The sequence below is a fragment of the Pelophylax lessonae genome (assembly GCF_965119305.1).
Source record: "Pelophylax lessonae genome assembly, chromosome: 9".
NCBI classification, from domain to species: Eukaryota; Metazoa; Chordata; class Amphibia; order Anura; family Ranidae; genus Pelophylax; species Pelophylax lessonae.
The window spans coordinates 229,217,908-229,241,064 of record NC_138776.1 but is presented as its reverse complement, the minus strand read 5'-3'; the positions used below and the strand labels follow the sequence as shown (position 1 = coordinate 229,241,064).

The window sequence follows — 23,157 nt, the reverse complement described above, 5'->3', positions numbered from 1 at the left end:
TCAAACTTTTTGGCAACAATGCAAAACGTTATGTTTGGCATAAAAGCAACACAGCTCATAACCCTGAACACACCATCCCCACTGTCAAACATGGTGGTGGCAGCATCATGGTTTGTGCCTGCTTTTCTTCAGCAGGGACAGGGAAGATGGTTAAAATTGATGGGAAGATGGATGGAGCCAAATACAGGACCATTCTGGAAGAAAACCTGATGGAGTCTGCAAAAGACCTAAGACTGGGATGGAGATTTGTCTTCCAACAAGACAATGATCCAAAACATAAAGCGAAATCTACAATGGAATGGTTCACAAATAAACATATCCAGGTGTTAGAATGGCCAAGTCAAAGTCCAGACCTGAATCCAATCGAGAATCTGTGGAAAGAACTGAAAACTGCTGTTCACAAACGCTCTCCATCCAACCTCACTGAGCTCGAGCTGTTTTGCAAGGAGGAATGGGCAAAAATTTCAGTCTCTTGATGTGCAAAACTGATAGAGACATACCCCAAGCGACTTACAGCTGTAATCGCAGCAAAAGGTGGCACTACAAAGTATTAACGTAAGGGGGCTGAATAATTTTGCACGCCCAATTTTTCAGTTTTTTATTTGTTAAAAAAGTTTGAAATACCCAATAAATTTCGTTGCACTTCATGATTGTGTCCCACTTGTTGTTGATTCTTCACAAAAAAATACGGTTTTATATCTTTATGTTTGAAGCCTGAAATATATATATATATATATATATATATATATATATATATATATATATATATATATATATATACAGTATATGTACAATATATATATATATATATATATATATACATATACACACACACACAGTACATACAGTATATTATATATATATACACACACACAATATATATTGGAATGGTTTCCAGACACTCTATATGAAGTTTATTAAGTGCTTAGTGGAAATGTATTGTGTGATTTATATTAACAATGATTAATTTAGCATTGGATCCAACTTTCTAAATTTAAATCATTACACATATACATTTTTTAAACATCACACAATGACACATTAACATGTTGCATAAAAAGAAGATTGTTAAAGGCAATGTATCGTTTTTATAAACAGTCCCTTAAAAGTGGAACTTTACTTTCAACTTGCTTCTTGCTGGAAGCTGTCATTTTGCTGAAGCCCAAAGCCCCCATACAGCAGTAAATCTTAAAGTGGAACTAAACCCATTGAATTAACAGTTACATTTCTGGAATGCTGGGATTGCTAACTGTCACATTTGCTTGTGTCCTCAACCAAACCGTCAAACCATCAAATGTCTGGCGTCATAACTGATCACATGTGCAGCACCATGGCAGTTGCAGTTTAAACAGAAACTGCTTCCTTGGCTGTAAAGGATAGGAGAGTTTAAATTTGCTTTAAGGCTGTCAGCAGATCGGCCTTTACAACTTTAGCAGTGCCTAAAAAAACCTAAAATGGATAACAACTGAGCATGTGCAGAAGAGGGTGAATCATTGTATTACTGGATTTTAAACAGTATAGACACTTAAGTCCCGTACACACGCACCGATTGTTGGCCGTAAATTTTCGGCCAACGTCCGATCGGCCGATTGTCGCCTTGTTAGTATGATGCTTCCGACAACCGACTGCGACTTTTCGGCCGAACAAAATCTGGTTTGCATGCTATAAAATTTTTGTTGCCGTCAACAGAACGGCCGATTGTTCGTCAGTCAGTACAGATTTCGGCAGACAAAAATCAGATGAGCAAGACTGGGCATGCTCAGAGAAGAAAAAACACACGAAAAGTAAACCAGCACATGACATCACTTCTGAAGTTGGTTGTTGTTGGCCGACAAAATTCGTGTGCAGTCTAGAGCACATTTCAACCAACACAACAACACTGGACAAAAGTCGGCCGATCGGTCGGCCAACAATCGTTGCGTGTGTACGAGGCTTTAGTTTTAATGTTTTGCTATACCTGCAAAATGGGCCAGCCTTAAATAATCTAGCTGGACTTCATTTTCTGACTAAAGTTCCACTTCAAGTATGACGTAAACAGCCCATGGTTCAATATTGAAGTAATGGATTTTATAATCACTAAACAGCCATCTCTGAAAGTGAGAGAGAGTCCATCTCTTTTTTTCCAGAAAATTACTTAGGTCAGTTGGGATACACATATTTTAGAGGTCATTCATGGTATTTAAAGGTTTTACTCACCGGCAATCCTGTTAGGCGGTTGTGTTGAAGGTAGAGGTAGCGCAGAGAATGGAGTCCTCGGAGCAGGTCAGCTGGCAGCCTGTGGATATTACATTGATACAAGTGCAGGGAGAGCAAAGAATTCAAACCACTGAAAGTGTCTGGCTGTAGAGGTGGCAAATTTGGGTTCTTTCCAAGATCCAATTCTTCTAGATGCTCCAGACCCTGGAATGTCCCAGGACGCAGCACGGAGATACGATTTGAGAATAGCCAAAGTACAGATGTAAAAGGAGAAAAAAGTCCAGGACCTAACTCTGAGATCTGGTTGTTCTGCAGGAAGACTCGGCGGGCCTGGTTCGGTAGAGGCGACGGGACTCGGGAAAGGTTGTGCGACTGGCAGCTAGCTGTTGGAGGTGATGGGTAGCAAGTGCAAAGGGAGGGACAAGGGGAGAGAGAGAAAGGATAAGAGCTTGAGAGGGGAAGGAGGGGAAGTAAATTTAGGAGGTGCAGGAGGAAGCCTTGGGTGGAGACCAGAAGCCAGAGGGAATGAATTATTCGGATTGGAATGAGAAGATGAAATTAGGGGAGAAAAAAAAAAAAAAAACAAGATTAGAGCAAGAAAATGTATTATCTTTACTAACATATTATGACTAAATAACATTTTAAATTAAAGTTTTTCTACTTTAATATTTTCTTGTCAGGAATTATTATGCAATTGGAAAATATGAGAATGCGCTAGTATGCTAGTAGTGTGTTGCAACCAAAGATCCAATATTTGGAAATAAATGAATAGTGAGAAAAGTCTGGTGCGCTACAAATTATGTGCAAATATGAATCAAAACATTTGCATATGTTTTACTATATAAACATATAATCAAAAAACCAAAATTATATATATGTGAATAAGTCCAAACAGAATAATATACAGTATTCCAAAACTTGTGATTAATAAAGTCCCAACGTTCCAACTTAATTTCTCAAAAGGTGAGATGTTCATACAAGTGTAGAGGTGATTCTCAGCAAGGAGTTTCCCACCATCTTTCCGGATTTACTTCTTACTAGAGAAAATTAGTATAAGGGCATTAATGGTAATCGATCCAGTAAGAGCCTCTTATGACACCACGAGTGAGGGTGAAACAAACCTTCACCTAATATATACAGCCTCTTACCAGATGTCAAATTATGAAGGGCTTTAAGATGTATGTTCTTAGTTCTTAGTTTCCTGCACTGACGGTGGTGAGGAAAGAGGAACTCCTGGCACATGTACTAAAGAGTAGAGAGTGTCCTAAAGATAATGTAATTGCATCGTCTGCTGCTAGAGAGAGCAAGAGGACTTAATTCTTCCAAACAAGTGGCAGTATGGTTAACTACTTGCCGACTTGCCGCCGTATCTGTATGTCGCTTCGTGTAATAGACAGTGATCAGAGGGGGAGCCAATTAGCTGGTCTGGCGGACGCTATGTCTGCTACCACCCGGGATCGCTCCCCATGGAGACAGAATGGCGGTCTGCCAATGTAAACAAGGCAGACCACTGTTCTGTCACAGAGGAACACAGGGATCCTGTGTTCCTACTATTTAGGAACACAGGTCTCTGTGTTCATCTATTGAGTACATCCCACACAGAGTTAGAAAGCACTCCCTAGAGGCACACTTAAACCTTTGATAGCCCCTGGTGTTAACCCCTTCCCTGCCAGTGTCATTAGTACAGTAACCGTGCATACTTTTAACACTAAAAAAATCGAAATATATCAAAGGTACAGCGCTAATGAGTACCAAACATCGATATCACTGTGCAAAAAAAAAACTAAAATAAAGTGCATACAGGTGATCAAGGTATCAATGTGCAAATTAATCATAAAGTGCAAAAATATTGTAATAAAGTGCAAATGGAGTCCATTGTATAGCTTCCTCTGCCTTGTGCAAAATGTAACCAGAAAAAGGTGCTTGAAAGGTGCTTGAAAGTGTGTGTGCTTCCACCACCACCACCCAAAGATGGCCTCTCACCTTAAACTTAGACATGTGTTTTACCACCAGGTCTAAGTGAGCAGTTCCCCTAAGGGATAAGGATCTCTCCTCTACAGGCAATATTCCTTGGGGTCGCTTAATTAAGTCCATCCCATTAAGCGACCCCAAGGAATATTGCCTGTAGACAAACAGTATAATACACAGTCTGCAGCTTTCATATTTGGAATTCCTAGGCTGTGTACAGTATTATGGCATCATGTACTTGTACATATGTATTATAGTATAGTCATGGACATTTAGATACTGGATTGATGATCTAGATAAGAGAAGAGATGGGGACGGACCAGTGTGTGCTATCAGAAATGATAAATTACATAATAATGTAAATTATATAAGCAGCAGTCTTATATCAGCAGGAAAACGTAATATATACAAAAGCAGAAGTCTTGTGTGACCCCCAATATTATATATCAGCACCTCATTGGCTTGCACAGTGGCACACAGTGCCAGCCAGGCCACAGGGAGGGGCGTCACCATCACCAATTGTATCTGTGCATGGTGCACAGACAGCACTACCTGGACAAAATGAGTCCTGCACAGCAGCAATGCACACACACTCAGAGTCACAACAGACACAGGAGACACAGCTCTATTCCGGTGTAGCCACTCTGGCCCCAGCAAACTGACATCTAATGATCTATCCGGGCCGGCCTGCACCCTCCTGGCTAGGCTAGGCTAGACAGCAGTGCGTCCCTAGGCAGCTGCCTAGTTCGCCTAGCGGGAGCGCCGGCCCTGCACCTTAGAGTTATTGGTGTTAAAGGCCTTTAGTTATATATCAAGATATACAGTATATAGCTACATATATACACTGTTCTTCTTAGACATGCAGTATGTACAATCTTCCTGTTATTGCTTTGGTTGTATGAAATGCCATCACTTCATCATATATAAAGTTACACTAATCACATGCTGGTATGTCTGCATATCTTTTCTCTTAGAAATCTATGCTGGGCGTATTAGTGCTACTGCTGTCAGTTATTTTGGGTGAGTTACTACTTATTGTCCTAGAATGGGATCACCTCTACATATGCTGGAGCCCTGTTCTAGGTGGAGGTACTACCAATTATATATTCATAGTCCGTTCTTTCTTTATCGAAGGCTCTGGCTCTTTTTGTTACCTGCAGGTTAGCGCCATAGCCTGTGTGGAGAGTACAACTTCATATGACCCCCCTATACCAGGGCTACAATTGTTTTACAGGCGGCGTGAACGGACCTCCCCCTTCCGCTGCCCTCTGGTGCTTCTACTGGCTAACTCGTGGGGTCGGCGAGCCTGAGAGAGAATCTGACGACGGCTAAAGTTTATCATAGATCTGACCAAGGACTAGCCGGTCATCTCTCTAACTCGGAGACCGGCACGACGTTATGACGTCACACCCGGCCATGCAGATCTTTTTTTTTAAATCTCTTTCCAGCCTAGAGGAGAGATGTGGGATCTTATAGATCTACAGATCTCTCCATAAAGAGGATTTGTCATGCCCTATTCCTATTCCTATTACACGGGATGTTTACATTCCTTGTAATAGGAATAAAAGTGTAAAAAAACATTAAAAGAGAAAGTGTGAAAAAAAAAAAATGAAAATAAAATAAACATAAAAAAAAAAATAAATAAAGCGCACCGTGCCCTCGTACGCAGAAGCAAATGCATACATAGGTAGCGTCCGCATATGTAAATGACGTTCAAATCACAAATGCGAGGTATTGCCGTTGGTAGCGGGGAAAATCATCCGGTCCTTTCGGGTCCCAGACTCCCAGGCCAAGATGGTCCTCACTCGACTCTATGGCCTTGGAGGACAGTTGAGACGTCATACGTCGCTTCCGCCCGATGGCTTTAAAGATACTATTTTAGATTTTATTTTTTGCAAAAAAAAAATATTTTTTTTTTGCTTTTAAGGGTAGATGTGAGATCTCAGGTCTTTTTGACCCCAAATCTCACATTAAAGAGGACCTGTCCTGCTCATTTCTATTACAAGGGATGTTTACATTCCTTGTGTTTGGGGAAAAAAAGTGATTAAAAAAATAAATAAAAGGTAAAATAAATAAGAAAAAAAAAATGATAGCACCCTGTCCCTTCGAGCTTGCGTGCAGAAGCAAACGCATATGCAAGTTGTGCCCACATATATAAACGCTGTTAAAAACCACACATGTGAAGTATTGCTGCAATCATTAGAGCGAGAGCAACAATTCTAGCACAAGACCTCCACTGCAACTCTAAACTGGTAACCTGCAAAACATTTTAAAGCGCAGCTTAGGGAGGTTTTAAAGTACCGAAGTCTGGCACCATTCCACGAGTGTGAGCAATTTTAAAGCATGACATGTTAGGTATCTATTTACTTGGCATAACATCATCTTTTACATTATACAAAAACTAGTCTAACTTAACTATTTTTTATTTTTATTTTTTAAATGAATGAATGTATTTTTATCCCCAAAAAAAAAAAATCACATTTGAAAAATTGCTGTGCAAATACCATGTGACATAGAAAAATTGCAATGACAGACATTTTATTCCCTAGGGTCTATGCTAAGAAATCTATATAATGTTTGGGGGTTCTAAATTTTCTAGCGAAAAAATAATGATTTTTACATGTAGGAGAGGAATGCCAGGCTAAGCTTTGCTGCCCTCTACGACCGGGGTGGTCAAAGATACTGAAAATACAAACAAAAAGAAGGGCGCACCAGCCTAGCGCATTATCCTCAACGGGCTTTTAATAACATAAATTTAAAATCAACTACTCACAAACATGCGTAGTAATCCAGCATATCAATTCAATTGAGCATCATCGTTTAAAAAGTCCAATGTCTCATGAAGACGGAGGGCTGACGCGTTTCGAGGCCGTGCCTCTTCCTCAGAGCCTCCTGAGTCTGTGGGCTGCTGCCACCCACCCCTCTGGTGCTTGAGAGTCAGCTGAGAGTGCAGGAAAAAGGGGGTATTGGCTGATATCCTGATGAGCTTTGTCTACCCTATTTTGTGCTAAGGGACTTTGCTCAATTTCCTGAAACAAGTTGCGCCTTTCAACTGCTTCAATTTAGCCAAGTCCATTACTGGCCCTCGCAAAGACTGTGCTGCAGAAGTGTCCTCATTCTTTTTGGAGCATCCCACTTGTAGGCAGGTAGCCTACTGTACAGTATACAGTATCTCACAAAAGTGAGTACACCCCTCACATTTATATATTTTATTATATATTTTCATGTGACAACACTGAAGAAATTACACTTTGCTACAATGTAAAGTAATGAGTGTACAGCTTGTATACAGTAACAGTGTCAATTTTCTGTCCCCTCAAAATTACTCAACACACAGTCATTAATGTCTAAACCGCTGGCAACAAAATTGAGTACACCCCTAAATGAAAATGTCCAAATTGGGCCCAGAGTGTCAATATTTTGTGTACCCACCATTATTTTCCAGAACTGACTTAACCCTCTTGGGCATGGAGTTTACCAGAGCTTCACAGGTTGCCACTGGAGTTCTCTTCCACTCCTCCATGATGACATCACGGAGATGGTGGATGTTAGAGACTTTGCACTCTTCCACCTTCCGTTTGAGGCTGCCCCACAGATGCTCAATAGGGTTTAGGTCTGGAGGCATGCTTGACCAGTCCATCACCTTTACCCTCAGCTTATTGAGCAAGGCAGTGGTCGCCTTGGAGGTGTGTTTAGGGTCGTTATCATGTTTGAATACTGCCCTACGGCCCAGTCTACGAAGGGATGGGATCATGCTCTGCTTTAGTTTGTCACAGTACATGTTAGCATTCATCGTTCCCTCAATGAACTGTAGCTCCCCAGTGAGGGCAGCACTCATGCAGCCCCAGACCATGACACTCCCACCACCATGCTTGACTGTAGGCAGGACACACTTAGCTTAGTACTCCTCACCTAGTTGCTGCCACACACGCTTTACTCCATCTGAACCAAATATGTTTATCTTGGTCTCATCAGACCACAGAACAAGGCTCCAGTAATCCATGTCCTTAGTTTGCTTGTCTTCAGTATACTGTTTGTGGTTTTTCTTGTGCATCATCTTTAGAAGAGGCTTCCTTCTGGGACGACAGCTGTGCAGACCAATTTGATGCAGTATATGGTCTGAGCACTACTGACAGGCTGACTACCCACCCCTTTAACCTCTGCAGCAATGCTGGCAGCAGGTCTATTTCCCAAAGACAACCTCTGGATTTGACGCTGAGCATGTGCGCTCAACCTCTTTGGTTGACCATAGTGAGGCCTGTTCTAAGTGGAACCTGTCCTGTTAAACCGCTGTAGGGTCTTGGCCACCATGCTGCAGCTCAGTTTCAGGGTCTTGGCAATCTTCCTATAGCCTAGGCCATCTTTATGAAGAGCAACAATTCTTTTTTTCAGATCCTTTAGAGAGTTCTTTGCAATGAGGTACCATGTCGAACTTCCAGTGACCAGTATGAGAGAGTGAGAGCCATAACACCAAATTTAACACACCTGCTTACCATTCACACCTGAGACCTTGTAACACTAACAAGTCACATGATACCGAGGAGGGAAAATGATAATTGGGCCCAATTTGGACAGGGTCACTTGGGGGTGTACTCACTTTTGTTGCCAGTGGTTTAGACATTAATGGCTGTATGTTGAGTTATTTTTAGGGGACAGCTAATTTACACTGTTATACAAGCTGTACACTCACTACTTTACATTGTAGCAAAGTGTCATTTCTTCAATGTTGTCACATGAAAAGATATAATAAAATATTTACAAAAATGTGAGGAGTGTACTTACTTTTGTGAGACACTGTAATTGCTGTTCCTCCATTCTTCATTGCAGGGATTTGTCCTCTGTGTCAGCAATGGTTCCTTTTTTTTTTAGCTTTTTGATTTCTTTTTTTTTTTCAGCAGCAGCACCAAGAAAAAAAATGTCTCCATAATTGCTGTTTCTTCTTCTAAGTCGCAGGCAGTCTTCTTTCTGGGTCACCTCTGTTTTTTTTTTGTGACTTTTTTTTTTATTTATTTTTTTGCAGCAGTAATAAAAAAATCTCCACAATTGCTGCACCCTTATTTTCTTTATTAACCCCCCCCCCCCCAAAAAAAAAATATAATAAAACGGTTTATAGTGCACCAAGCACAAAAGTATTGCACCCAAGTAACATATTTCTATCCCACATAATAAAAAGTTATAAAAGTCCCCATCATGTCCGAAAGGCAAACAAGGAGAGGCATCCTCTGCAGGCAGGGAACGCTTGTCCTTTTTTTTCCAGTGCTGGCCGTATTATTGAGCCACAACATGCAGAAGAGTTGGTGGATTGGATAACTAAGCCGTCCTCATCCTCCTCATCCTCTGTCACTCAGGCTCATACTAGTTTGCCTTCCACCGAAGCTGCTAAAGTGGCCTATTCCACAGGCTCCTTGTCCACAGCTACTCCTTCCGTGGCCCCAACATCATGCATGGAGGAGTAACCTGAATTATTTGATCATAGTGTCAGTTACAGGCTGCTGGAGGATGCGCAGCAATTTCAATGCTCCTATGTTGGTTCACAGGCTGAGGAAGAGAGTAACGTGAGCCTAGGGAGGAGGTGCCAATGATGGTCAAGAAACTAGCAGTCATGTTACCCCAGCTGCAGCATACTGCCAAGTTTGCTCCAGTGATGAGGAGGGAGGGGATAATGAGGTCACTGACTGTACTTGGGTGCCTGAGAGAATAAGGGAAGAAAGTGAGTAGGAGGAGAAACAACTCCAACCAGGCAGGATGTCCTCCAGAGGCCGGCTTAAGGGCATCACACCACAGAGCTCCACAGGTGCAGGGCACTGCTGACTCCCCACTGACTTCTGAAAGTTCATTGGTGTAGGCTTTTTTCAACACATGTGCAGCAGACCACAGTGTTGCTGTTTGCAATCTCTGTCTGAAGCGGATAAAGCGTTTCCAGAACACCAGCCGCTTGGGCACCACATGCTGGACAAGACATGATGACCTGCCATGCAGTCCGTTGGCAACAGCACCTGAAAGACCCACAGACTGGATGTAGAGGATAACATGTAGAGCAGCCCTCAAATTTTCCACTCGCCTGCTCGCATTCTGCGAGTGGAAAATTATGTAGGGCGAGCGTGGGGCTGGTCAGGGGAAGAGAGAGGAAGAGGAAAGCTGACCGATCATGACAGAGCGCGGAGCGCGGATCATCCCGCTGTAACAGCTTTAATTGTAATTGCCGGGCGCTCGCCGACACACAAAGTCCCGCCTCCTAGCCCAGTTCATTTGATAGACAGAACACCTGGCCAACCAGGACGTGTGACGTCTATCAAAGAAGCCGGGCTAGGAGGCAGGACTGTGTGTGTCGGCGAGCGCCCGGCAATTACAATTAAAGCTGTTACAGCGGGATGATCCACGCTCTGTGCTCTGTCATTATCAACCAGCTTTCCTCTTCCTCTCTTCCCCATGACATGCTGAACGAAAATGGATGACACACCGGCAAATGGAAGGTAACCGCGCTACACAAGGCATGCATGGTATCTCGTGTCACCTCGCTGTAGTCACCCTGTAATATTCCACAAAGTCCTCTTCTCTGGTCTGATGTACCGAGGTTTGTGAGAATATAAGAACTGGATTATTATCAGAATAGTTTCTATTGAGCTGAAAGTGGAGCCAGCACTATGGAGGCTCTCAAAGGCAAAAAGAGGGGAAGGGACCAGTCATCGGTATTGCCCATGTTTTCAGTGGTGTATTTTGTGCCTAGGTATGGCTAAAATCAGGCACCCCCCATCCAGCAGAGGCTGCTGCTGCAGCACAGCAGAACGGGAAGGGACATCAAGCAACTGCTCAAGATTCAGAAGATTGTACAGGGGCTTCCATGCACGGGTGAGGTTCCATTGACATGCACGGGCGAGGCTGCATTGATGGGCATGGGTGAGACTGCATTGATGGGCATAGGGGAGGCTGCATTGATGGGCACTGATCAGATTGCACTGATGGGTACTGTTGAGGTTCACTGATGGGCACTGTTGAGGCCGCACTGATAAGCTTTATTGATGATGCTGCACTGATGGTCACTGATAGGTTGCATTGATGGGCACTGATGAGGCTGCACTGATGAGGCTGCACTGATGGGCACTGAAAACGTTGTTACTAATATTTATTTTTGTAACTTCTGCATTAATGCAAAAACATTTAACAGTGTAATTATATGAGATAATTTATGAGGGCGTGTTTAGGGGTGGAATTAGGGGCCGGGCAGGGTAGGAGTTGGGTGGGACAACTGGTGGCGAGTAACCCTTAAGGCCTGGCTAGTAGAGCAGGACTTTAAATTTTGAGCCCTGATATAGAGGATAACATACAGCAATCTTCAAGGGATTGTTTTCAGTCCCCAGAAACCCCAGGGGTTGTACGTGGCTAGGAGCAGGTAGTTCCAAGGGTAAAGTTGCAGAGCTCATCCTGCCTTCGCAGAAGGAACAACATCTTGAGGACGCTTTGAAGAAAAATTTGTGTAACACCTTTTCAGACACTGGGAGGTTTTTCTGAGGCTTCGTTCGGTTAACCGCTTGCCGACTGCCAACAGTAATATTACTGCGGCAGAGCGGCTCCCCTGTGTCTAGTCACGTAGTACTATGTGACTGGAGTGCATGTGATTCCAGCGGTGCACGCGCACCGCTGGAGCCGCGCTCCTGCTGTGTTTAGATACAGCCGGAGGCGGGCCACAGGAGGAGAGGCGGCAATTGCCGCCTTCCTCCCACGATCATCTGGGAAACGGAGAGAAGACCCGCCTGCTTATGTAAACAAAGCAGGCAGATCTTTCGTGAGACAGGGAGGGACAGATCAGCAGTTTGAAACTGCGATCTGTCTGTGCCTGTCACAGGAACTCCCCCCCCCCACACACACACACACAGTTAGTAAGCATATAGGCATACATTAACCCCTTTGATCACCCACAGGGTTAACCCCCTCCCTGCCAATGGCATTATTACAGTAACAGTGTATATTTTTAGCACTGATTACTGTAGGAATGTAACTGGTACCCCCAAAAGTGTCAAAAATGTCAGTTAGGGGTCCGATCTGTCCGCCGCAATTTCGCAGTCCCGCTAAAAATCGCAGATCGCCACCATTACTAGTAAAAAAACAAAAAAACAATAAAAAGGACATAAATCTTTCCCGTAGTTAGTGGACGCGATAACTTTTGTGCAAAACAATCAAAATACACTTATTGCAATTTTTTTTTTTTACCAAAAATATGTAGCAGAAAACAAATTGGCCTAAAATGTTAAAACATCTTGATTTTTTAAAAAAAATTTGGGGAATGTCCTATAGCAGAATGTGAAAAATATTGTTTTTTTTCACAATTGTCGCTCTTTTTTTGTTTATAGCGCAAATAATAAAAATCGCACAGGTGATCAAATACCACCAAAATAAAGCTCTATTTGTGGGAAAAAACTACAAAAATTTTGCTTGGGGTACAGCGTTGCATGATCGTGCAATTGTCCGTTAAAGTAATGCAGTGCCAAATCGCAAAATAGGGCCTGGTCAGGAAGGGGATAAAACCTTCCGGGTCTGAAGTGGTTAAAGGAAAAGCGGTGGAGAAGGCGGCCACTGACCGATGCCTTTAACCACTTGCTTCCTGGGCCAATTCTGACACTTCACTCCTACATGTAAAAATCTACTTTTTTTTTGCTAGAAACATACTTAGAACCCTCAAACATTATATATATATATTTTTTTTTATCAGAGACCCTATAGAATAAAATGGTGGATGTTGAAATACTTCACACAGTATTTGCGTAGCGGTTTTTGAAACCCAATTTTTTTTCTTTTTTATGAAAAAATAAAACCAAAACACTAAAGTTAAATAATAGGAGTAAGAATATAAAAACCCACTCAACCCAGCGCTAATATAATAGAAATTCTAAAAACAAAGCAGCCGCTATAAAAATCAAATAATATCAAAAAGGTGTATAATGAGAAACGGAGGAAGCTCACATACACTAGCAGCGCTAATTATATTAACTTATGTAAACAATACATCAAAAAATTATAAAATTATACATCAAAACAATTATTCTCTGTATATGATGTCCATGCAAAGTGAGTAATGTCCGTAAATGCTAGGTGATACAGTTCATATACTGAGTGGGGTCCTGGAGTGCAAGCCCATGAACACCCAATGGTGCTTCCTGTTAAGGTGGACCACCGTCACCACACCTCAAAGTACGTGCCCCCCTAGGTAGTAAAAACTCACCACAGGATGGCAAAAGGGACGCCTTATATGGGATATATTCCACAATGTGGTAAATGAATTCCAGGTAATACCTCTCCGGATTGACCAAAATCTGATATATAATCAGGACTTCCGTTCAGCATAAACTGCACCAGACACCTCAGATCATGTATGGGAAAAGAAAGGGGGAAGACCCATAGTGTAATTCCATAAAACAACACTTTATTAGAATTCCCAATCCCCCATACAAGATACACTCACAATGTTCAATCTCAAATAGTAGCATGTAGAAAATATATGGAGCCCGTCGTGTGCCTTTCTTTTCCCATACATGATCTGAGGTGTCTGGTGCAGTTTATGCTGAACGGAAGTCCTGATTATATATCAGATTTTGGTCAATCCGGAGAGGTATTACCTGGAATTCGTTTACCACATTGTGGAATATATCCCATATAAGGCGTCCCTTTTGCCATCCTGTGGTGAGTTTTTACTACCTAGGGGGGCACGTACTTTGAGGTGTGGTGACGGTGGTCCACCTTAACAGGAAGCACCATTGGGTGTTCATGGGCTTGCACTCCAGGACCCCACTCAGTATATGAACTGTATCACCTAGCATTTACGGACATTACTCACTTTGCATGGACATCATATACAGAGAATAATTGTTTTGATGTATAATTTTATAATTTTTTGATGTATTGTTTACATAAGTTAATATAATTAGCGCTGCTAGTGTATGTGAGCTTCCTCCGTTTCTCATTATACACCTTTTTGATAAAACACTAAAGTTATTCCAATTTTTACGTATATTGTGAAAGATGATGTTACGCCGAGTAAATTGCTACCTAACATGTCACCCTTGAAAATTGCGTCTGCTCGTAGAATGGCGGCAAACTACGGTGCTTAAAGTTCTCCATAGACGAGGCTTTAAACACCTTTACAGATTATCAGTTTAAAGTTGCACAGGTAGAATTTTTGCTCTCACTCTAACGTTCGCGACAATACCTCACAAGTGTGGTGCGAACACGTTTATATATGCGTAAGCACAGTGGGACAGTGGCGCTTTAAATTTTTTTTTTTAATTATTTATTTATTTTGTACAACTTATTTTTATTTTTTTACACATTTTTTATTTTGCACTAACTATATTGCTATCACAAGGGATGAACAGCTGACATTTATCAAAATGAATCAGTCGTGGATCAACAGTAGCTATCAAGCCCCTGATGCTGATGTAATTGATTGAATTTCCTAGGGATTGGGATCCCTTGAAGACTGCCTATGCTGCCTATCTTATTCCTAAAGCTTGATTATGCTAGCTTCCAACAATGTTTTTGGTTTAGGGCACCACCAACACCCAAGACCCAATTTTTCTGCACCTGTTTTACAGGTGCATGTAATTTTAATTTGTTTTCAAATTTTTAACAGCAGGGCCCATTTCTGCACCCAGCAAGAGTAAAGCCTCGTACACACGCAATGCATTTCCGCCACGGGTTAGAAAGGCTGGATTCATCTCTTTTTCATGGATAGTGTAGGACCCACTGATAATGGGGTACTTTGACGCAGTAGTGGGCTTGAGCACGATATGGCCATATGGTGGGACCAAACCCCCATTTTTATTTATGGACTCTCTTCAGATTTGGTAGTAATTTCTTTTGCATTTGCGCGCTATTCTTTTTTAATATACATGTCTTTTGGTTCATAGCTGCAGCAGCTTTGGAAATACATGGGTATGCTCCCCCAAATTTTTTGCCTGTTTAATAGGTTGTTAAGACTTCCCTACTGAATTAAAAAAAATAATTGTAAAAAAAAAAGAATGTAAATTAAAAAAAAAAAAATTGGGGAAAAACAGCTTTGGGGACCCTTTGGATCTGGTATGGATTTTAAGGGGAACCCCATGAGAGAATTATGAAAAAAAAACATTGTGGGGCCCCCCAAAATCTAAACCAGGCCCTTTGGGTCTGGTATAGATTTTAAGAGGAACTCCACGCCAAAATTAAAAAAAAAACAAAAATAAAAAAAACTAGCACCCCCTGTCCTGAACCATACGGTTCATGCAACGCTGTACCCAAATACAATTGATGTCCTTTTTTTTCCCACAAATAGAGCTTTCTTTTGGTGGTATATGATCACCTCTGCGGTTTCAGATTTTGCGCTATAAACAAAGAGCGACAATTTTGAAAAAAAAAACGCAACCTTTTTTACTTTCTACTATAAAACATTCCCAATAAATTTTTTCAAAAAATCACATTTTTTTTTTATCAGTTTAGGCCAATTTGTATTCTGTTACATATTTTTGGTAAAAAAAAAAAAATCACAAAAAGCGTATATTAATTTGGTTTGCGCAAAAGTTATATTGTTTACAAACTATGGGATAGATTTTTGGACTTTTTATTCATTTTTTTTTTTTATGTTTTTATTAGTAATGGCGGCGATCAGCAATTTTTGTTCAAAATTCTTATTGGATTTTTCAGGTAGTAACATCGGAAGGAAGATGAACAATATTTTCACACCATGTTGTACAGCATACAGGTTTGTGTGAATGAATACAAGTGATAAAACAGTAACAATAGGTAGGGGTTGGCGAAAACGAGTGCAATCAATTAAGAGGGCTAATTGAACGGTAGGCCGTGGGCGATCAGCAATTTTTTAGCGGGACTGTGACATTGCGGCGGACAAATCTGACACTAACGTGACACTTTTTGGGAACCAGTGACATCAAAACAGTGATCAGTGTTAAATAATAAGCACTGTTACTGTATAAATTACACTGGCAGGGTAGGGGTTAATACTGGGGGTGATCAAGGGGTTAAGTGTGAGCCTAATTGTGCTTACTAACTGTGGGGGGGGGGGGAGGCTCTGTGAAAGGCACACAGAGATCAGTGTTTTAGCTTAGAAGTGATCAGGAAGAGAAATATCCAGGGATCAGCACTGGGAGATAAAGAGAGGCTCCCATCGCCAATCACAGCCAATGCGGCTTCAAAAACATGGCGGCTGCTATTTTCAATGGGAAACCATAAGAAAATGGCCACTGAGGCTACACAAACATGGCCGCCGATCTGTAGCATAAAAAGCTACAAAAAAATGGCGGCACCATGCGGCTCCCGGGGGGGGGGGGCAGGAGCTTGAAAATTATCCCAACAAGAAGGTGGGCCCTGGCCCCCTCCCAGAGTTTGATTGTCTGGTCGCTGGTGGCGCGCTCAACACCCACCCCCCCATCGCTAGCTCAACACCCCAGACCAACCTAAAATGGTATGTCCACACCATGGGGAGGGGGGGGTGACCAAGGCCCGCAGAAGACCAACAAGAAGGGGGAGGTGCTGTCTGGGAAGGAGGGGAGACCGGGGAGGGGCCCACCTCCACCCCAAAACCTTCCGGTGGTAGAGGGGAGACAGCTATATTCCACACCAGGAACAGGGTGGGCACCACTCCCGACAGGCCACTGCTCCATCGTAATGTGGGTGCTGTCGGCCAGAGGAACGCTGTGACTCACGATGAAGCCAGGTTGTATGTGCCCTCGCAAGATGTCTTAACTCGCAGACCAGCCCCTGTCCAGTGGGGCTATGTTGCGCCCGTCATTGCATGGAGTATTACGCATACGCTCCCTCGCCAGACTGGGGGACCCACTGGATCTAGCTTATCTGGCAATTGATTGTAGATTCTTATCAGGAACAAAATAATAAAGAGAGGAAAAAATTCCATTCAAAAAGAAAAAAATTGCCAGGACCAGAGATCTTAGCAAGGAACTAGGTCCTTGCTCCTGACTAGGCAGAAAAAACTATAGCAGAGAGTGGGAGTATACCCTCTGGGACTGTCCCATAGGTGTAGTCAAGTTCTTTTCTGCCTAGTGTCCTTCTCCTGTAGGGGGCAGTATACCCACGTAGCCAAGAAGATGAGGAGCTGTGTCCATCAATGTACGAAAGAGAAAACAGAATTTTTGTAAAATCTTACCGTAAAATTCCTTTTTCTGAGTCCTCCGACAGTCGCCGGCCACTCATACAGTCTTCTGCCTAGCTACTCCTGTGGAGAGGAAGTCAATACCCATTGGTGAAGACTGTATGAGGGGGCGGCGACTGTCGGAGGACGTAAGAGAAATTATATTCTTTCACCTTCACTTTGTGATACACCAAGGGCAAATCTCCCTAATCAGGGCACAGACAGCAATAATAGCCTGACAGGTGTTCCAATTCCTCTCCAGTTTTGCCTTTAGATTTCTGTCTTGTCTATAAGTAAATGTGCTGCTCTTTTTCAGCCATGTAACAATGGCATAACTCCTAGTAATAATATCTACACAAGTCTGAAGAAAGGAAGGAAACAATGGCACTCTTTTTCCGGAGTAATATCACTATGTGATTATTTTTTTTTTTTCTTTTTCTAAGCACCTGAAATTTAATACAGTAACATGAAATATTCACTAGGTGTTAAACTATCCACATTCTTCTCTCAAGTATCCAAGGACCTTTCTGTCCTCGTCCAACTTATGTGTGAACATTGCAATAAAATCCCAACTTATGCATCTGTTGTTTCTTTTAGTAAAAAAATAAAAATTACTAATGCTATTGGAGACCTGTGACTACTGCTTAACATCAGTGCCTATTAATGAACACAAAATTAATTTTACAGTGAAAGTATGTGGGATACGGCAGCACTGTTAACTGGGCAGTGACAGATAGATGTTGGTGAATAGGTGGGAAATTTTTGGTTAGAAACAGACTTTGGAAAAAAAAGAAAAAAAGAAACAGACAAACCTCTGTTTTCAAACCAAGCCAATTCTTTATTCCCCCCCCCCCCCAGAGAACAGTTGGTTGGCAGTGACTACTTGTACCAGATATTAGATTGTTGTTTAACCACTTTAGGACCGGAGGATTTTCCTGCTTAACGTCCAGGCCACTTTTTGCAACTTGGCACTGTGCAAATTTAAATGACAATTGCACGGTCATGCAACTCCGTACCCAAACGAAATTTACGTCCTTTTTTTCCCCACAAACAGAGCTTTCTTTTGGTGGTGTTTGATCACCTCTGCACTTTTAATTTTTTGCGATATTAATAAAAACATTGCGTAAATTTAGCAAAAAAAATTGAAATTTCCTACTTTGACAGTTAAAAAATATCCAATATATTAAATTTTTGTCATATATTTAGGCCAAAATGTATTTAGTTACATGTCTTTGACAAAAAAATTCTAGATGAGTGTATTTTTAACCACTTTAAGACCGGAAGATTTTTCCCCATTCCTGACCAGGCTATCTTTTGCGATTCGGCACTGCGTTATTTTAACAGACAATTGCGCGGTCTGTACCCAAATTAAATTTATGTCCTTTTTTCCCCACAAATAGAGATTTCTTTTGGGGGTATTTGATCGCCGGTGCGATTTTAAATTTTTGAAAAAAAGAGCGACAATTTTGAAAAAAAAAAAACCAATGTTTTTTACATTCTGATATATAACATTCCCCCAAAAAATTGAAAAAATCTAATTTTTTTTTACATTTTAGGCCAATTTGTTTTCTGCTACATATTTTTGGTAAAAAAAAAAAATCACAATAAGCGTATTTTACTTGGTTTGCGCAAAAGTTATTGCGTTTACTAACTACGGGAAAGATTTGTCATTTTTATTGTTTATTTTTTTTTACTAATAATGGCGGCGGTCTGCAATTTTTTTTGTGGGACTGCGACATTGTGGCGGAACAGATCGGACCCCTGACTGACATTTTTGACATTTTTGGGGTTACCAGTGACATTACTACAGTAATCAGGACTATAAATATACACTGTTACTGTAATATTGACACTGGCAGGGAAGGGGTTAACACTGTTGGTGATCAAGGAGTTAAATGTATGCCTCATGCTTACTGACGTGTGTGGGGGGAGAGGACTGAGTGACACAGATCGCAGGTTCAGCTATGCTGAATCCTGTAATCTGTCCCTGTCTGTCACATAGGAGATCCGCCTGCTTTGTTTACACAAGCGGGCGGATTTCCTCACTCGATCCCTGACGATCGGGAAAGAGCGGCGGTGATCACCGCCTCTCCTCCCCTAGCCTGACTCCCGCTGTGTCTGAATACAGCGGGAGCGAGCCTCCGGCGGTGCGCACGCACCGCGGAGAGGGGGCGGGATTCAGCGACGTAGGTCTACGTCGCTTGACCTAGGAGAGCCACTTTGCCGCAGTAGGCTCAATGAGAGCAGATGGCAAGTGGTTAATCTGGTTGAAAATTTAAATATGTGGAAAAGATTATCTAATTTCTATGGTCATCTCTGGGCTGATATACAGTAGATAGGAATTATTTAAGAGCCTAGCCACAATTTTTATTTCTGGTGTGTTGCTTAGAAGTGTATGTAATGCTGGGTCAAGAAATTACACCCAAAGTTTTTTAGCCATACCTCATATAAAGGTCAACAACTAAGAAAAAAAAAAAAAATAATTTCCATTAAATAAACTATATATATGATCATTTTTGCAGTTTTTTTTGAATAATTATACTTTTCTCTGCACTGGAGAAATTTTCTTTAGTTTATTGTGTTCTTGCGTAAACTTATTTTTTGAATGGGTTGATCACAAATACCAGCTGGTATAGTCTCCTGCTTCCATTTAGAAGAACATAGTAGATCGTTCTTAAAAAAAAAAAAATGAAATTTGCAGGTCTCGCTTCTATCACAGATCAAAAAATAAGGAGTGCATTTCTCATTTGTTGGGTGTGGAGCCATGCAAATTATTCCTTTATGACCTTTGTGGCATTCAAAACCACTGCTTTATACTCTGGCCCAAAACAGGTGGATGCAATTTTGAATAATTGGATTTATAATATTGCATTGTATTTTTATTATAAACCAGCATTCATGAATGTGCAGTTGTCCCCAAAAGGGGTAAAACAAAACCATTTGCACAATATCACCCATTATTCTGAAATGAGGAATAAACACCTTATTTTTTGGATCCATTTCGGAAGTGAGGCTTCCAAATGTCTTCTCTTTCCTCAAAAAATGAAGCCCCACTGGTACCCTCCCCCCCCCCCCCCAGCCTGAGTCACAGGTTTTAATTTGGGGGGGGGGGTGAGTACCAATTTTTATTGGTACCTGCTCCCACTTCTGAAATTCTTTCCTAGGTCATGATAACATCACTAGCCCTGCCCTATCCACTCCATGTTACATGTCTCTGAAGGCTGAAGGATCATTCATGAGCAGTGGGGAGCTAGCTGTTGTTCCTTGGGAAGCCACAGTGGGTTCCCATATCCACCAGGTCCATGCAGTGGTAAGATTTGGCTAAATTAAGACAATGTTAGACTCCAGGCACTGAGAAAACAAAAAGTTCTTCTTTAAGTCTGGGACTTTTTGTTCCTTTGAGCCCCCGTTCACATTAGGTCGCTCTGACTTAAGGGCTGACCTGTGAAGTCGCGTGCAGCCCGACTTCGGCGCGACTTGCACGGACTTCATAACATGAATGTCTATGCAAGTCGCCTCCAGGTCACCCCAAAGTAGTACAGGACCCTTTTTCTAAGTCGGAGCGACTTGTGTCGCTCCTATTAGAACGGCTCCTGTACTACACAGTGGGAGCGTGAGGACCGCGACTTGTCAGGCTGACAAGTTGCCTGACAAGTCGGATCAATGTGAATGGACACTTAGCCTACCTCACCATAACTTAATTACTTATCTAGCTGTTTCCTTCAGAAAGAGGAGGTACTTTTAAAAGTATCTAACCAAAATTAGTTTCATAGTAGGTGAGGTTGAATAAAGACTATAGTCCATCCAGTTCAACCTGTGTAGGTGTGTGTGGCTTAATCATCTCACATACCCCTGAATGTTTTTCTCGTTGAGATGAAATGAAACTTCTATTAACAGTGGAAGCCTAAAATTTGACTTATCTCAGTGTAGAATTCTAAGAAAACCAGGGTGCCAATCATACAAGCAGGAAAATTATTTTCTGGGGGAATTCTATACGATGATTTACAAAACCTCTCCAGGCCGCCATATGGCAAAGCGACCTTGATGACATGTATTAATATTACATTTTAAAATGGCTTTTGTAGCAATAACATATGTTAAATCTTTCTGCTAAAAATGTTAATTTCCTTTAAGGTCTGGACAAAATATTATCCACTCCACATATTATTTTTTAGCAGACAGAAGCACATTACAGCCTCATCACTGCATACTGTATGTACTTAATATCTTTTAAAAATATAGCAAAAATAAAATACAGTTGGATCTGATGACCTCAGTACAGAAACTAGTTGTTGTGGGTTACAGCATTACTCATTGGATACACTTAGAACATCTCCATATACTTTTATGTACTTACGATAGACACAGAGAGCTGGGATGGCTTAAAGAATTAAATGAAAGCAGAGGTATTTTTTCCTGTCTTTTAACAAGCCTTGCACCAGAGCTACTCTATCCTAACCACAGGTCCTGACCATCGAAAGTGCTCCTTATGGCACTGCTACGTGGCCTGATTGTTGAAATTAAAATGATAAGCCTGTTATATTGCTTTGTTTTTGTGGTCAGTAGATGAGGCTTGACAGATCATTAACAGGTGAACTATATATCGTGTGTTATAAAAACCACATCTTTACAACGGTCTGGAAATTATGATCTACTGGAGGTCCTTATGGAGTGTGTTTGGAAAGTACATGGCCCTACACACGTTATAATTTATTTGTACAATTTACAAAGTTTAGATTGAATGCTACAAGCATGACATTACCTTACATTCAAACTGTAGATAAAATACTGAAATAAGACATTGTGGTGTGTGATCATCTTGGGCTGCATAGTGAATTAAATCTAATGAGAAATGATCTGTCTAATTCATTCATTGTGTTATCTAGTTGTAATATTTGCAATTGGTAATTTTTTCAGCCAAAGCATGTATAACTTTATGTAAAATTCTACCTTAACCTAATAGTTTGCACAGGCAGGTTGCAATGTATGTAAACCACTATAAGTATCACTATAAGTATAACTTTTTAACTAGAATCCTTCTTTTTTTTTTTTTAACCTTGATCAGCACTGTTTCTCCTCCCCCTTCTTCTTCTTTTTTTTTTTTGCCTTTAAACCATTTTTAGTAACCGCTAGACATTTATGTACCCTCTAAGAACAGCCCCCCAAGTTTACGAAATTCTGCCTTCCATATAATTGTAAAATTACCTGTTATCTATTAATATAGTTTAATTCCTAAGATAAAAACAAAGGGTTAAATACTCTAACCCAAAGCAATAATTTTTGCAAATAATTTGTAATAATATTTTAAACAGATTACAGAAAAAAAAAAATCTGCTTGTTGTTGGGTACTATATGTTGTTTTATTCTAAAAAAATAGTCACATGGCACTTACACACTAAAAGTAATAAAATGAAGGTTCTCTTACCTCGCAGGGTGAGCTTGCTCTCTCTTTGCATCCTTGTTTCTGGAGTGACTGAGAGGTGCCCAGTGAAAGAGATAGGAAGGGGGGGGGGGAGATGAGAGCAGCAGCAATAGGAGAAGAAGGAGGAGAGGAAAAACATAGGGAGCTGTGTGTAAGCAGATCTGTAGCCTTACCACGTGCACCAAGCTTACTGCATGGGCATGAATCTTTGCTAACAGCTATTTGCTTATTCGCTTATTTGCGATTTAAACCTTTACATTCTTGCCCCAGGATTCCTTGATCTTGGGTAAAACAGGAGCCCCTGAATCCAGGGAGCTTGGAGTCTGGCACTTTTTCCAAGCAATGCCAGCCCCACATTGTCAAAACATTCTCATTCATTGCATTGATGCAAGGGGAGGAGAATACAGTATGTCAAAGCTTTGACTTCGGAGCTGGAAGC

The 23,157-nt window shown here is 41.4% G+C and overlaps 1 protein-coding gene across 1 annotated transcript in view; it reads right to left on the bottom strand.

Moving 5' to 3' along the window:
• The window catches only part of RTN4RL2 (reticulon 4 receptor like 2), a 218,445-nt gene extending 195,638 nt beyond the window's left edge, over positions 1–22,807 (bottom strand). Inside the window, exons 1-2 of the mRNA XM_082268267.1 lie at positions 22,722–22,807; positions 2,197–2,693 (exon numbers count right to left, since the gene is read on the bottom strand). Coding sequence (XP_082124393.1) covers positions 2,197–2,693; positions 22,722–22,752 — 528 coding nt within the window. The 5' untranslated portion in view covers positions 22,753–22,807. The remainder of the gene's footprint in view (positions 1–2,196; positions 2,694–22,721) is intronic.
• Between the last annotated feature and the right edge of the window lie 350 nt (positions 22,808–23,157).